Source organism: Eptesicus fuscus, chromosome 3 (genome assembly GCF_027574615.1).
Source record: "Eptesicus fuscus isolate TK198812 chromosome 3, DD_ASM_mEF_20220401, whole genome shotgun sequence".
In the NCBI taxonomy this organism is placed as follows: domain Eukaryota; kingdom Metazoa; phylum Chordata; class Mammalia; order Chiroptera; family Vespertilionidae; genus Eptesicus; species Eptesicus fuscus.
The window spans coordinates 106,926,777-106,941,526 of NC_072475.1; the positions used below are offsets into that span (position 1 = coordinate 106,926,777).

General features: G+C 42.0%; 1 protein-coding gene across 1 annotated transcript in view; it reads left to right on the plus strand.

The window, feature by feature from the left end:
* The first annotated feature begins 1,903 nt into the window (after nt 1–1,903).
* LOC103302017 (ceruloplasmin) overlaps nt 1,904–14,750 on the plus strand; it is a 61,055-nt gene continuing 48,208 nt past the window's right edge. The window contains exons 1-2 of the mRNA XM_008159009.3: nt 1,904–2,049; nt 10,566–10,813. Of these exons, the coding sequence (XP_008157231.2) occupies nt 1,904–2,049; nt 10,566–10,813 (394 nt within the window). The remainder of the gene's footprint in view (nt 2,050–10,565; nt 10,814–14,750) is intronic.

Sequence of the window (14,750 nt, forward strand, 5' to 3'; positions counted from 1 at the left end):
ATTCTTTACAACTTTTGGCCTCATGCATTCCTCCTTCAGAGACCCTAACAGTGAAGGAGCTGCGGATGTACATCCTGAAGCCCTTGGTCACAATCCGAGCAGTCGTTAGGGTAGAATCTGATGGAAGGAGTGACTGCTGGGATTGTAGCTGTGCACTGATCACCATCCTTTCTACCCACCGGGCTGAGCTGGAGCGCGGAGTAGAGAATGTGAAAGGAGGTGCCCAGAATCTGCTGGCTCAAACAAGTGGTTTCGTGCCGATTTGAAACAAGTGCCCCCTCCCTCTGGACTGCTGGAAGATGCCCTGTCTGTGTGGACCAATTTTTAATTTAATTTTATTTTTGAATTCTTGTTGATTTATTGAGGTGACATTGTTTAATAAAATTACATAGATTCCATGTGTACAATTCTATATTTTAAAAAAGAACAGCATCTTGCAAGGCACAGAGCTTGACCAGTGAAGTTAGGGCAAGATTTTGGCCCCATTCAAGTCCTTTCAGTGAGCAGGACCTTCTGGGTGGTACTGTGACTCAGTTTTCTGTATCAGAACAATTAGTTAAGATGATTACTAGGTGGTGAAAAGAAATCCCCACTATGTACCTTAATGAGGATCATTTCAATGGATTTACAACAGGTCTCTGAGATTTTACAGATGAGGAAACTGAGGCTCTGATAAGTATCTTGCCTGAAATCAAATGGTTCCCATCAGATTTTGATCTTCATCCTGCTGTTTTCATTATTCTTCCTTATTTACTTTTCTCCATAACCCTTGCTACTAATTCTCTGTCTTTCACTCTTTATTTGTATACTATCCATCTCTGTCAAGTGCAATGTGAGATGAGAAGGGTAGAGGGTCTGTTTTGTCCCCAGTGCTTAGCAATGCCCTACAGAGCAATGCTAATTGGATGAATTGTTTGAACACCAGGATACTTTCTTTTATCCCAAACTCTTTACACAACTTTTGGCAAATACTCCCACTGCTGTATTGTAGAGGCAAAGGTTATATTAGCACAAAGTGTGCACTGTTATCTTCAGGATTCTCTTCAGCTAAGAAAAAAACAACAACTACCTTATATTTTTAGAAAAATATGTCATGAAAAAATGACAGGATATTCTTTTTTAAAGTCTTTACCCCAAAATTCATGTCCATGTCAAAGACAGAAATCCCACGTTAATAAACTGGTCACTTTCTAGTATTTACTAAGACCAGCCTTCACCTTTGAAGACAGGTTGATTCATGTCTGATTTCTTTGATGATCAAAACAGAATTATCAAGCCCATTATGCTCTGCCACTGATTTAGACAGCAATACAGAGTAACCTGTAAACTTTCTATGTAGATATGTTCAGAACTTACAAAATAGACAAATCCTTCAAAATAAATTTTTTAGTTTTGACTATTTAAATTTGGCATGATAAAGATCATATTTCATATCATAAAGTTGCAATTAAGTATTGTTAGGCGTTTCAAAAGTAAAGAGCACAAGTTTTGATCCACTTTGCATACTTTTCATCCTGGTTGATTAAAAGTGCAGAGTATTCAGGGCATTGTACTGTGGCGCTTTGTGGAGGAACAAAAGGAGCATTTAGAGGTGACCTCTGCCCTCCTGGAATTTATACAGTGAGTGGAAAAGGCACAGACTTATGCACACTCTAGTCCCCCAGCAATAGCTGTTGACTTTTTATGTGTAATCAGAGAAGCTTGGCAATGAAAAACAATTTTTTTTTCTGGGTTTACGAGAACTGAACGAAAGCGGAAAATGTTATTTACTTTAACGAAACACTTTACTCTTATGCAACATTAAATTGTGTCAATCAAGCAAATAAAGGGAGAAAGTCTTACTTATAAAACTGCCTGCTCCTGATTTCACTTCATTGCTTCTGGGGCTCCAAGAGAGAAAAAAATGAAGATTTTGTTGGTGGGTATTTTTCTATTTTTACATAGTACCCCAGCCTGGGCAAAAGAAAAGCATTATTACATTGGAATTATTGAAACAGCTTGGAATTATGCCTCTGAGAATGGGGAAAAGAAACTTATTGCCGTTGACACGTAAGTCACTATTTTTATTGCTAATTATCCATTTAAAAATAAAGCCAATAAGATTAAATATTTATTTAATTTGTTATATACAGAAACTGAAAATGTGGACTTGAAATCCAAGACGCTTAATAAATGTCCTTGAAATTCTTGTGTTGTTTGTTTGCTTGTTTTGAGAGTCTGCCCTATTCGCACCGCTTGGTCCGGGACCTGTGCAGGCTTCTGAGGACCGCCGCAGGTCGTAATTGCATCTCCCATCAGGACTCAGTCCTCTTGTTTGTTTATGCAGACATTCGTTAATTTAAATAATTATTATACATCGTTATGTTTATTATACACCATTTATTGATTATCAGTGGTAAGGATAAAATTTTTCATGCTTTAAAAACATCATTTATAGAAATAAAATACAAGTTTAACAAATACGACTGTGCCTAATATTTGTTGGATGGCTGGACAGTTAACTGATCTCTCTCAGCTTCAGCATCCTAATCTGTAGGATGGAGAAAACAAGAAAACCTAAAAAGGTTGTTTGAAGAGTGGGTGCTTAGAAAGCTCTAATATAGTGCTTGGCACGTGATACAGGTGCAAAAATATCGATTATGATATTTTTGCACCTGTATCATGTGAAAAACTCTATGTACTTAACTGTGTTTATGTTGCAGTTGAAAGCCCTCTCATTTCCAGCAATAGTTACCATACACAAAAACAAGAGCATAGTTTTCCTTGAAGTTTGTGTAATGGAAGTTTACTTGTGCTAAGGTCCTCACTTTTTTTTTTTTTAATCCTCACCCAAGGATATGTTTTCTATTGATTCTAGAGAGGGAGGAAGGGAGAGAGAGAGAGAAACATTAATGTGAGAGAGAAGCATAGATCGGTTGCCTCCTGGGAATTGAACCCAAAACCTGGGTATGTGCCCTGACTAGAAATTAAACCCAGGACCCTTTGGTGCTCAAGAGGATGCTCTAACCTACTGAGACTCACCAGCCAGGACTAATGTCATCACTTTTAATAAAGCTAATAAATATGTGCCACCAAATTGAAATATTGCATTGAAAGGCAATGTTCAATACATTTAAAAACATATTTTAATGGTAATAAAGCACATGTTATCCCAATAACCATCAGATTGGGCTAGGATTGTGTCTTTAAAAATGCAGTTTTGTCTCTGTGGATAGAGTGTTGGCCCTCGGACTGAAGGGTCCCAGGTTCAATTCTGGTCAAGAGCATGTCCCTCGATTGCAGGCTTGATCCCTGCAGGAGGCAACCAATCAATGTGTCTTTCTCACATCAATGTTTCTCTCTCTCTGTCTTTCCCCCTCCCTTCCACTATCTAGAAATCAATGGAAAAATATCCTTGGGTGAGGATTAACAACAACAACAAAAACTAAATAAGTATATCAAATTTCATAATTGTTCACTGTTGATGGTCATATACTATTCTTATTAATTTTATGTATGTTTGAAATTTTTCACAGTAAAAAATAAATGCATAGATGATAATACTATTAATTGTTGTAATTAATTTATTAATATACAGTAAGGATAGTTTCTGGCCTAAAAATAACTCATCCTATATAATAAAAGCCTAATATGCAAATCAACTGAATGGCAGAATGACGGTCGCTATGATGTGCACTGACCACCAGGGGGCAGACGCTCAATGCAGGAGCTGCCCCCAGCCAGCAGGCCCCAGCTCACCTAAGGCAGGTGCCAGCGGGGGACCCTGATTGCCCCACCGATCACCCCACGGATTGGCCCTGATTGCTGGCCAGGCCTAGGGACCCTACCCATGCATGAATTTCATGCATCAGGCCTCTAGTTGTAAATAAAACTAATACATCTTGCAATTATTTTTTTAAACCTGTTTTTGAGGTAATTTCTCTTCTTAAGAGCATGACATATTTTCATGGTTTCACCAAAACCATTATTTTATATTGATTCAGTATTATTTCCCCTGATTAAATATAATGTAAATCATATGCATATTTTGGGGAAACTAGGTACATTAAAAAAAAATCAGATACATTTGTAAAAAAGGTACTTTCCTACTCCATATTTCCAACCACCATCCTTTTTCCATTATTCATGATTAAAAATCAACCAGTTTTATTGGGCATAAACTAAGCTGAAAACATTGCCCCAAGCATGTTTCAATAAAGAAGTCTATAATTCTAGAGTTAGAGAATAGATGAGACAGGGAATTTGTTAAGAATGTTTTCATGGGGGTGAGGGTTAGTGGGCAAAGAATTTCTTTGTTTTTATCCTGCCTGTGCTGGGAGGTTATGCAACATTGGTTTGATAATCTCCTGTGGCTTCAACACAGCCTAGGGTCATGCATACTTTAGATGGCACTGTTTACTCTGCCTGTGGTGTTTTTAAAATATATCTGAATAGTAAATATTGACTAGAGCTTCAGCAAATTTGCTCATATTATGCTAAACTCTTTGTATGAATGAGTTTAGTTAGCAACTTTTTGCTTCCTTCTTTGTCTCTGATGACCAGCATATCCATCTGACTTGGTTAAGGCTGCTATACAAAAGGTACCCAACTGGGTAGCTTATGAACAACAGAAATGTATTTCTCACAGTCCTGGAATCTGGGAAGTCCAAGATCAAGGCGTCACCATGGTCATGTTCTAGTGAGAGCTCTCTTCCTGGGTCAGAGCCTTTTCACTGTGTTCTCACATGGTGAAAGAGGCTCAGGATCTCTCTGGAGCTTCTTTTATAGGGTCTTATCTATTCATGAGGGCTCCATTCTTATGACCTAACCACTTCCCAAAGGTGCCATCTCTTAATACCATCACATTAAAGGGTAGGATTTCAACATCTGAATTTTGAGAAGGACATAAATATTCAGACCATAACACCAACCCAGTCAGCAAAGGGTGATGGGATATCACCAGATATAATTGGTGTGTGAAGGCTAGAAAGGAGTGGAGATGACTAGGCTGAGAAGCAAGGTTGAAAGAGTGCAAGATGGGTGTCAGGCAAAGAATGAAGTTTAAATTGATGTTGACCTTGAAGATTTTAGACAATGACTAGAAAATGTGATGACAGCAAATCCATCTGCTACATTCACTGCTTGGTCAGTAGTACCTAGAACATAGGATACACTAAATAAACGTTTGTGAATAAATAAAAATAAATGAATAAAAGATATATAGGAAGCTAGAAGAAATTATAGGCTGTGTTATAAAAATTTTCACTTGTTCCTAATGTAGACTGTTTCACACTATGCAATAAAGCAAACTATAGAATGAAATATAAAAAGTCAGTTATAGGGTTAGTGAAACTGAAAATTAAGCAGATATTAAAATAGAGAAATATATGGATTTTTTACTAGGAAAATAGTTTACCTCTCTTGCATTAATACCAATAATAATTATTTCTAATGGAATGAGATGGAAAGTAATTTTTTTATATTTAGTACTGTCATTTTCTAAGGTGAGTGACTTATCTGTCACTTTAACAAATTAATAAATGAATATTCTATAAAATACATTTTTCTGCTCCTAAATTATTTATATTTTACAAAACAATACATATACAAAACAATTAGTAAGCACAGCAGTGTGTTCTAGGCCTATGAAAGGCATTAATTAAACATTTGTTGTGTTTATTGTCTGTATAAGGCCAACAAATAATAATACTCCTGTTATCTCCAGACTACCTTTTTTTTCTGGTGATATATAGGAAGCTAGAAGTAAGTGAAAAATTCTTTAGCACAAGGACAGCCATTGCAAAAACCTTTCCCTGGACTTTGCAGGCTCTTGCTCAGGCTTGGCATATCTCATTTAACATACAATTGTTACAAACTCTGTTACTTAGTTTTCCAGCCTATGGTAGGTTTGAGAAATAAACCAGAAATAGAACAGTTGCTATTTTCATGTTGTGCTAATGAAGCCAGGCTAATTGGGACCTATTCTCCACTTGCTTGTGCTATGTACTAGTCCACCCAGGTTGAGTCTTTGCCTATCAGTTCATTTTTAACTGTTTTCCTTGGGATTCCTATGTGTGATAGGCAGAATTTCTTAAATGGCCCCACACTCTCCACAAAATCATGAAAGATCACTACATTCAATGGCACAGATGACTTTAAATAGGGAGATGATCTGAGTGGCCTAATCTAAAGCAGAGAGCTCTCTAGGGGAAGAAGAAGTCAGAGAGTCCAAAAAGTTTAAGGATTCAACAAACCGAAGGGCCACCTGAGAAGGAATATGGTCACCTTAAGGACCTGGAGAGGTGCTCAGCTGACAGCCAGCAAGGAAATAAGGATTTCAATCCTACAAACACAAGGAACTGAATTCTGCCAGCAACAAGGATTAGCCTGGGAGTGGGTTTTTCCACAGAGCTTCCAGAGAAGCTCTCAGCCCAGCCAGGGCCTGTATAACCTGAGCAGAGTCCAGCATGCCATGCCAGACAGCAGCCCCAAGAACGTGAACTAATAAATGCATGTTGCTATGTGATAATTTGTTATGCACCAATAGAAAACTCATATACTATGTGTCAATTAATGAAACCAAGAATCCAGAACTTTTCACACATATTATCCACATTTCACTAATCCTATATAAAAAAAGGCTAATATGGGGACAACCGAACAACCAAACAACTGATCACTATGGCATGCGCTGACCACCAGGGCATGTACGGGACATGGTGGGCATTGGCCACTGCGAGATGGTGGAGCAAGTGAGGGGGGCGCCAGACCACGGTGGGGCACCGGTCGCTGTCATCGGGGCGAGACTCTGGTGGTTACTGAAAATTATCTGCTCCCGCACGCCACGGGGCCCCACCCAACGCTTGCACCTGCCGCCATCGCCGGCCCCGCTCGCACCCGCAGCTGGCACCAGAGCCGCCACTCACACCTACTACTGGTGCCCAGTGCCGGTCCCAATCACTTGGCGCCATCAGCAGGTGTGAGCGGCTGCCAGTCCCGATTGCCCCTGAGGGTTTCTCCACCTCCCCCTTGCTCCTGAGGGGTGATGGGGCAGCAGCCTCCACTTGCACCGACTGACGGCGCCTGCCCCACTCGCACCCTCTTGCTGGTGCTGGCCCCAGTTGTTCTGCACTGTCAACGGGTGCCAGCAGGGCTGGCGCCATCAGCACTTGGGAGTGGCGGCAGCGGGAGCAGGGCTGCAGGCAGACAAGGTACCAGGGGCCGGGGCTGGAGTGGCCAGGGCGGCGGGGGGGGGGGGGGGGGGGGGGCGGAGGGGGGGAGTGGAGGATGGGCTGAGACCCACCCCAGTGCTTATTGCAGCCTCGTGACTTGCATCTCTGCTCTGTGAGCTTTGCAGCTGCAGCTGTGCACCTGAGTGAACTGTACTCTCGCTGGGCTCCTGTCAGCAGCACGGGCTAGATAAACCTGTATCTCAGTGGTCTTCAATGCTTCCGAATTTTGCTAAAACATCTATTTATTAAGACCATTCCATTGCTACTAATCCTGCAACTTGGGGGAAATCCAAACCCTTGTCCTACTGTTTTTATATGCACTTGGATGTCCTTGAAGTTTTTCTGAGCCTTGCTGAATTGTGGTTGTTTTTTTCTGTTTTGTTCTAACAAAATGGAAACATACAAACAACTTGAAAATGAAAACAAATAGGAGAAATGAAGGCATATGGATTTGCCACCCCATACTGGATATTAAAGATATCATTTCTTTATTTTTCTAACTTTCTGCTTGACCCTCTTCTCACCATGATGGGGAAAGAAGCCCCCATATCATTCATTTTTAATTGAACAATTTGAGAATCCTGAGGTTTATATAATCCAGGAAAATTGGGGTGTTTGGTATATGATAACAGTTACATTATGCTCATTGTTGAAGCCCCCAGTCAACCCAGAACAAGATGGCTCTGCTATTAACACCTGCTCCTGCTGCCTGAACTGAGCCACGCTACCACTGCCAAGCAACCATGCTCCCTGGCCCCAGCCTTAATCTGCTGCCCGCATGCACCACGCCAGCAGAGGCCCGGCCACTACCTAATATGGTCTGGAAACAGACCCTGCCATCTTTCTGTCTCACGCTCTTAAGGAATTCCACTGCCTCTGCAGCTGGGCAGCTAAGAGACTTTGCCTTCACTGCGAGCCTCTCCACTCAACTCAAGCTACTAAATGAGCCCAGAGCAGCATCAGAATACATAGGGTGGGGGTAGGGGGTCTTAGTAAATGCAGATGCCCAAACCCCACCCAGCTGCACAGAATCAGAATCAATTTTTTGATAAAAATCAGAACTTGCATTTTTATCAAGGCCCACCATAGATTCCTATACACATTAAACTTAAGAAAATTCAGGCCAGAGCCCTAGATTTTTAAAAGCTAGGTCTTTAAACTCTGCAGAAATGAAAGTCCAGAGCTCCCAGACAAGCTGTGTTCTTGTCTTGAAGAAGGAAAGGGAAAATTTCTCTCACTCTTTCCGATGAGCTCACAGCTGAAAAAACAAGATGATGTTTATTCCTCAATCAGATTATTTGGACCTTGCAGGGTTGAGTAGAAAATGGTAAGGCATCAAAGGTCCCTGAGACAAAAGTAGTCAACACACACACACACACACACACACACACACACACACACACCCCAAAACACCCCACAAACACAAACCCCAGACCATCAGCCTGAGTGTGAGCAGTTGTTTTTTTCTCCTGGAGGAGACTTAGGTTGCTTGGTTGTAGATGAACTTGCCAAAGTCCAGTTTGAAATGGGTCCTCCCAAAGCACAAGATTGCAGTGCCCACAGCTCCCACCAAGCTATCAGTTCCAAAGGTTGAATAGCAAACTCACTTTCTTTTCCTTATTTTCCTTTCTTGTGTTTTTTTGTTGTTGCTGTTGTTTTCTTTGTTTTGTTTTTCTTGACTATTATTTACTTTGCTTATATTTTTAGGAAAGTTTTAAGCAACTGTTAATCAGCTACTAATCAGAATATAAACATTCAATGTTCAAGAATTCTAGGTAGCAAAGGATTAAAAAACACATAAGGGTAATTTTTTTATTCTTTTATTAAATTTATTGGGGTGACATTGGTTAATATGATCATGCAGGTTTCAGGTGTGGGTCTCTATGTTACAAGATCTGTATATTACAGTGTGTGTCCACCACCTGTCAAATTTCCCATCACCATATATTAGGACCCTCTTCTCACCCCACCTCACATTGCTGTTCATGTCCAGAGTTTAGTTTTATATCCCACATATGAGTGAAATCATGTGGTTCTTAGCTTTTTCTGACTGATTTATTTCACTTAGCATGATGTTCTCAAGGTCCATCCAATGGCAGTATTTCATCTTTTCTTATGGCTGAGTAGTATTCCATTGTGTATATTTGGCATATTCTTTATCCAGTCCTCTATTGCAGGACACTTTGGTTGTTTCCATGTCTTGGCCACCGTGAATAATGTTGCAATGAACATAGAGGTGCATATAACTTTGTGAATACTTGTTCTTGAGTTTTTTGGGTATATACCTAGGAATGGGTTGCTGAGTCGTATGATAGCTCTATTCTTAATTTTTTGAGGAATCACCAGACTGCTTTCCATAGTGGTTATACCAGTCTACATTCCCATTTCTCCACAACCTCAACACTTGTTATTACTTGTCTTGTTGATAATGTCCACCCTTACAGGTGTGAGGTGGTACCTCATTATAGTTTAGATTTGCATTTCCCTAATTGCTAGTGACTTTGAAGATCTATTAGCTGTTCATAAGTCTTCTTGGAAGAGGTGTCTGTTCAGGTCCTCTGCCCATTTTTTTATTGGGTTGTTTCTTTGGTGTTGAGTTTTATGAGTTCTTTATATATTTTGGAAATGAAACCTTTGTTGGATCCACTGTTTGCAAATATCATCTCCCATCTGATTGATTGCCTCTATATTTTGTTGTCAGGTATTTTTTGTTTTTGTTTTGGGGTTTTTTGGTTTTGTTTGGTTTGGTTATTTTTTTTTTTGCTGTGCAAAAGGTTTTTAGTTTGATATAGTTTTATTCATTTATTTTTGCTAAAGGTAATTTAAAAACCCAAATACATTGAACACATCATTCCAACCTTGATTAAGTGCTGCTAAAAGAAATAAAAATGATAGAATTAATTTAAGATCATTAATTTTACTTTATTTAGAAAACAATATACATATACACAAATATCCAAATTGATTGCTTATAAACTCAAATTTTCCCAGTAGCTGAAAGAGGTATACCATAAGTGAGAAATTTCTTAACTACTTTATCTTAATATTTCACTTTAATTTTATATTCTATTCCATAATACCTCTGTGTTTTAATATAAAAATATTGTAGGAAACACTCTGGTACACTGCATCATATTTTATGGCACCTTTACAGGTGGTTCTTGGCCACACACCTGGGACACTTCACATAATGAAAGTAACAGGGCTAAGTGCCAGCTCTCCTCTTCATTTTCTGGAGGTACCCCTCCAACAATAGGCAAACATTTAATGTGATAGGTCAGTAATGACTCCTTAATTATAATGTTACTCCCAGAAATTATGGCTTCTGATAGAGTGTCTTCTTTCCCTTTGCAGGGAACATTCCAACATCTATCTTCAGAATGGCCCGGATAGAATTGGAAGAGTATACAAGAAGGCCCTTTATCTTCAGTACACAGATGGAACTTTTACGACAGTGATAGAAAAACCTGCATGGCTGGGATTTTTAGGCCCTATTATCAAGGCAGAAACTGGAGATACTATTTATGTACACTTAAAAAACTTTGCCTCTAGGCCCTATACTTTTCATTCGCATGGGATAATTTACTATAAGGAACACGAGGGTAAGTTCAGCTCATACTCTATCTAGAATTTTCTCTCACTTTTCTGTAGGAACACTTTTTTAATTTCTAAGACTATGAACTCCACTCTTAGATAAGACCTGTCACTATGTTGTTTAGCTCCAAACTATTTTATTAAGTATTTTGACATAATAATGTCATGTTTCTCTTGGGTGTGACTGTTTGTGTAAAGTGTGAATGTGATGGGATTGCTGGGTGGACACATAGTGAGAGGCAGTGAGAGTTGGGACATCCCTCCCAGTGTCCAATTTCTTTCCAGCCAAATAATCTGAATAAGAAAAATAAGTAATATGCATGAAGGCCTAGAAAAGGCAAAAGTCCAGAAGGAAGAAACAGGACTCAAATCAGGGATTGTCTTACCTTTGAGGACAGTAAATCCATTGTGACCATTGTCACTTCCCACCCTGACTTTGGATACACTGTGGCAGCTAAAGTAGCTTGGGTACTCTCACAGGTCAGCCAAATAGTGCATGTGGCTGCATGGCCCCAGAGTCACATCTGAGACACTATTAACCAAAAGGTCCTTTAAATATAGGACTTGAAAGCCTTAGGTTTGGTGACTGCCATCTCATCCTTAATACTTGATGATGATAACGATGATGAAAAAAGTTGGTGTTTTATTGTGGTTAAGAACAAGGGCTTCAAAACTGATAGACCAAGGTTCGAGGGCAACTTTGTCTTTTACTGGCTGAATGACTTTGTGCAAGTTGCTTAAATTCTTTGTGCTTCAGTTTCCTCATGTATGAAATAGGGACAATGATTAGTACATAGTGATTACTGGGACGGTGAGCTGAGAGTTTTTCCCAGGGTTGTGTCTCACGACACCAAAGAATGAGCTCCGTAGACCAAAACATTTAAGCAAAGTGTAGAAAATTTATTACAAGCAGATTCAGGCTCCCCACATGGGGAAGAGGGCCCAATAATGGGCTTCCCATGAAGCCTTATAGTCCAGGGGTATATATTTGCTACAAGCCTGCTCTATGTCTACCTGTGTCACTACCTTATTGATTTCCTCATTGTTCTTGCCCAGCAATGGACCTGAACTTTCCCTGTTTCTACGCTTCAGTTCACCTTATTACTGCAGGCCCTCCCTTGGTTTCCCATGCCTCCAGTTCTGTGTCCAAAACATTCTAATATTTTAGCATGGTTGGTTTCTGTGACTAGGCTTGCTCAAACTGCCATATCTACCCCTGCCAATGTTTTAACTGCCTTTGTTTCCCACTGGACCCCTGCCCTGTCTGCCTGCATTTCAAGCTACATTCTCTCAATAGTAATCCTCTCTAATAAAAAGGTAATATGCAAATTAACCATCACTCTGCTACATAAGCCACACCCACCAGCCAAGCCACGCCCACCAGCCAATCAGGGCGAGTATACAAATTAACCCCAGCCAAGATGGCTACAGCCACAGAGAGCAAGGTTTCCCAGGTAACAGAGCAAGCCAAGCTTTCCGATAGCCGTTGCAGGCCTAAGCCTCCACTCAAACTACAAAGTTTCAATTATAGAAGGTAAACAAATTCAAACAGAAATGGGGGCAGAATGGAGCTTGAGAGAGCAATCCAGGGTTGCTGGCAGCAACAGGGGAAGCAAAGCTTTCCGCACACCCTGGCTGGCCAGGCCTCCACTTAAGGCTACAAAGTTTCAATTGTAGAAGGTGAATTAACTGCCACAGAAATGGCTGCCACCCTGGAGGGAACAGCAGGCTTGGCTCCACTCCAGGCTACAAAGTTTCAATTGTAGAAGGAAAATAAATTTCAGATACCAAGGCCTCCTCTTGGGTTGCCAGGGGGCGTGGCCGGCGTGCAAACCACCACAGGCCCCTCGCTCAGGCCGCCCCATGCCCCAAGGGAACCCCCACCTGATCTGGGACACCCTTCAGGGCAAACCAGCCGGCCCCCACCCCTGCACCAGGCCTCTATCCTATCTAATAAAAGAGTAATATGCAGATTGATCATCACTCCAACACACAATATGTCTGCCCTCATGTGGTCAAAGATCCTGCCCCCATGTGGACACAAGATGGCAACTACAAGATGGCCAGCAGGAGAGGGCAGTTGGGAGGGACCAGGCTTGCAAGGGAGGGCAGTTGGAGGTGATCAACCCTGCAGGAGAGGGCAGTTAGGGGTGACCAGGCCAGCAGAGGAGGGAAGTTGGGGGCAAACAGGGTGGCAGGGGAGCAGTTAAGCATCAACCAGGCTGGCAGTGGAGTGGTTAGGGGGTGATCAGGCTGACAGGCAGAAGCGGTTAGGGGCAATCAGGAAGGCAGGCAGGCAAGCAGTTGGGAGCCAGCAGTCCTGGATTGTGAGAGGGATGTCCGACTGCCCGTTTAGGCCCGATCCTGGTGGGATCGGGCCTAAACGGGCAGTCGGACATCCCTCCAGGAGTCCAAGATTGGAGAGGGTACAGGCTGGGCTGAGGGACAACCCACCTCCGTGCATGAATTTCGTGCACCGGGCTTCTAGTATCTCAATAAATGTCATCTATGATCATAAGCAAAAATGCTGAGGCCATTATACGGTTCATTGAAATTATAAGAATCAAGTCGAAAAATTAAGATAAAATTAGATTTTTAAATTAATAGTCTTTTCTTAGTCTTGTTTTAGAAGGTGAATGTTTTAACCACATATTTTTGTTTCTCTTCCTGAACCCAACAATTATATTCATAGCATAGAAGCTGAGTACTATCTTATTTCTTTTTTACAGTTTTATTCATCATTTTTAAGGTATTATAATTGTACTAGAGGCCCGGTGCACGAAATTCATGCACGGGGGAGGGGGGGTGTCCCTCAGCCCAGCTTGCACCCTCTCCAATCTGGGACCCCTCGAGGGATGTCCGACTGCCCGTTTAGGCCCAATCCCATGGGACATCCCTCTGATAATCCAGGACTGCTGGCTCCCAACTGCTCGCCTGCCTGCCTTCCTGATTTCCCCCAACCACTTCTGCCTGCCAGCCTGATCACCCCCTAACCACTCCCATGCCAGCCTGATTGATGTCTAACTGCTTCCCTGCCAGCCTGTTTGCCCCCAACTTCCCTCCTCTGCCGGCCTGGTTACCCCTAACTGCCCTTCTCTGCAGGGTTGATTGCCTCCAACTGCCCTCCCTTGCAGGCCTGGTCCCTCCCAACTGCCCTCCCCTGCTGGCCATCTTGTGGTGGCCATCTTGTGTCCACATGGGGGCAGGATCTTTGACCACATAGGGGCAGCTATCTTGATCTCGTGTGTTGGAGTGATGGTCACTCTGCATATTACTCTTTTATTAGATAGGATAGAGGCCTGGTGCACAGGTGGGAAACAGCTGGTTTGCCCTGAAGGGTGTCCTGGATCAGGGTGGGGTTCCCTTGGGGGTTGGAGAGGCCTGGGCGAGGGGCCTGTGGTGGTTTGAAGGCCAGCCATGCCCCTGGCGACACAAGCAGAGGCCCTGGTATCTGGAATTTATTTTCCTTCTACAATTGAAACTTTGTAGTCTTGAGTGGAGGCCTGGGCCCGCCAGAGTGTGTGGAAAGCTTGGCTTCCTCTGTTGCCGGGGAAACCCAAGCCTCCCTTCTGGTAGCCATCTTGGTTGGGATTAATTTGCATACTTGCCCTGATTGGCTGGTGGGCATGGTTTGGCTGCTGGGCATGGCTTATGTAGCAGAGTGATGGTTAATTTGCATATTACTCTTTTATTAGAGAGGATTGTGGCTATGTTAAAAAAAGAGTTCTTATGTTTTAGAGATACATACTTGAGTATCCTACCTAATAAAAGAGTAATATGCTAATTGACTGTACCTTTGCTACACCCACAGCCAATCAGGGGTGCTATGCAAATTAATTCAGCAAAGATGGTGAGGAAAGGGGGCAACGCCCGCCGCCACCATTGGGACCCAAGCCCCGATAGCGGACCGGGGCAGCCCGCGTGGGTCAGCGCCCACCGCCACCC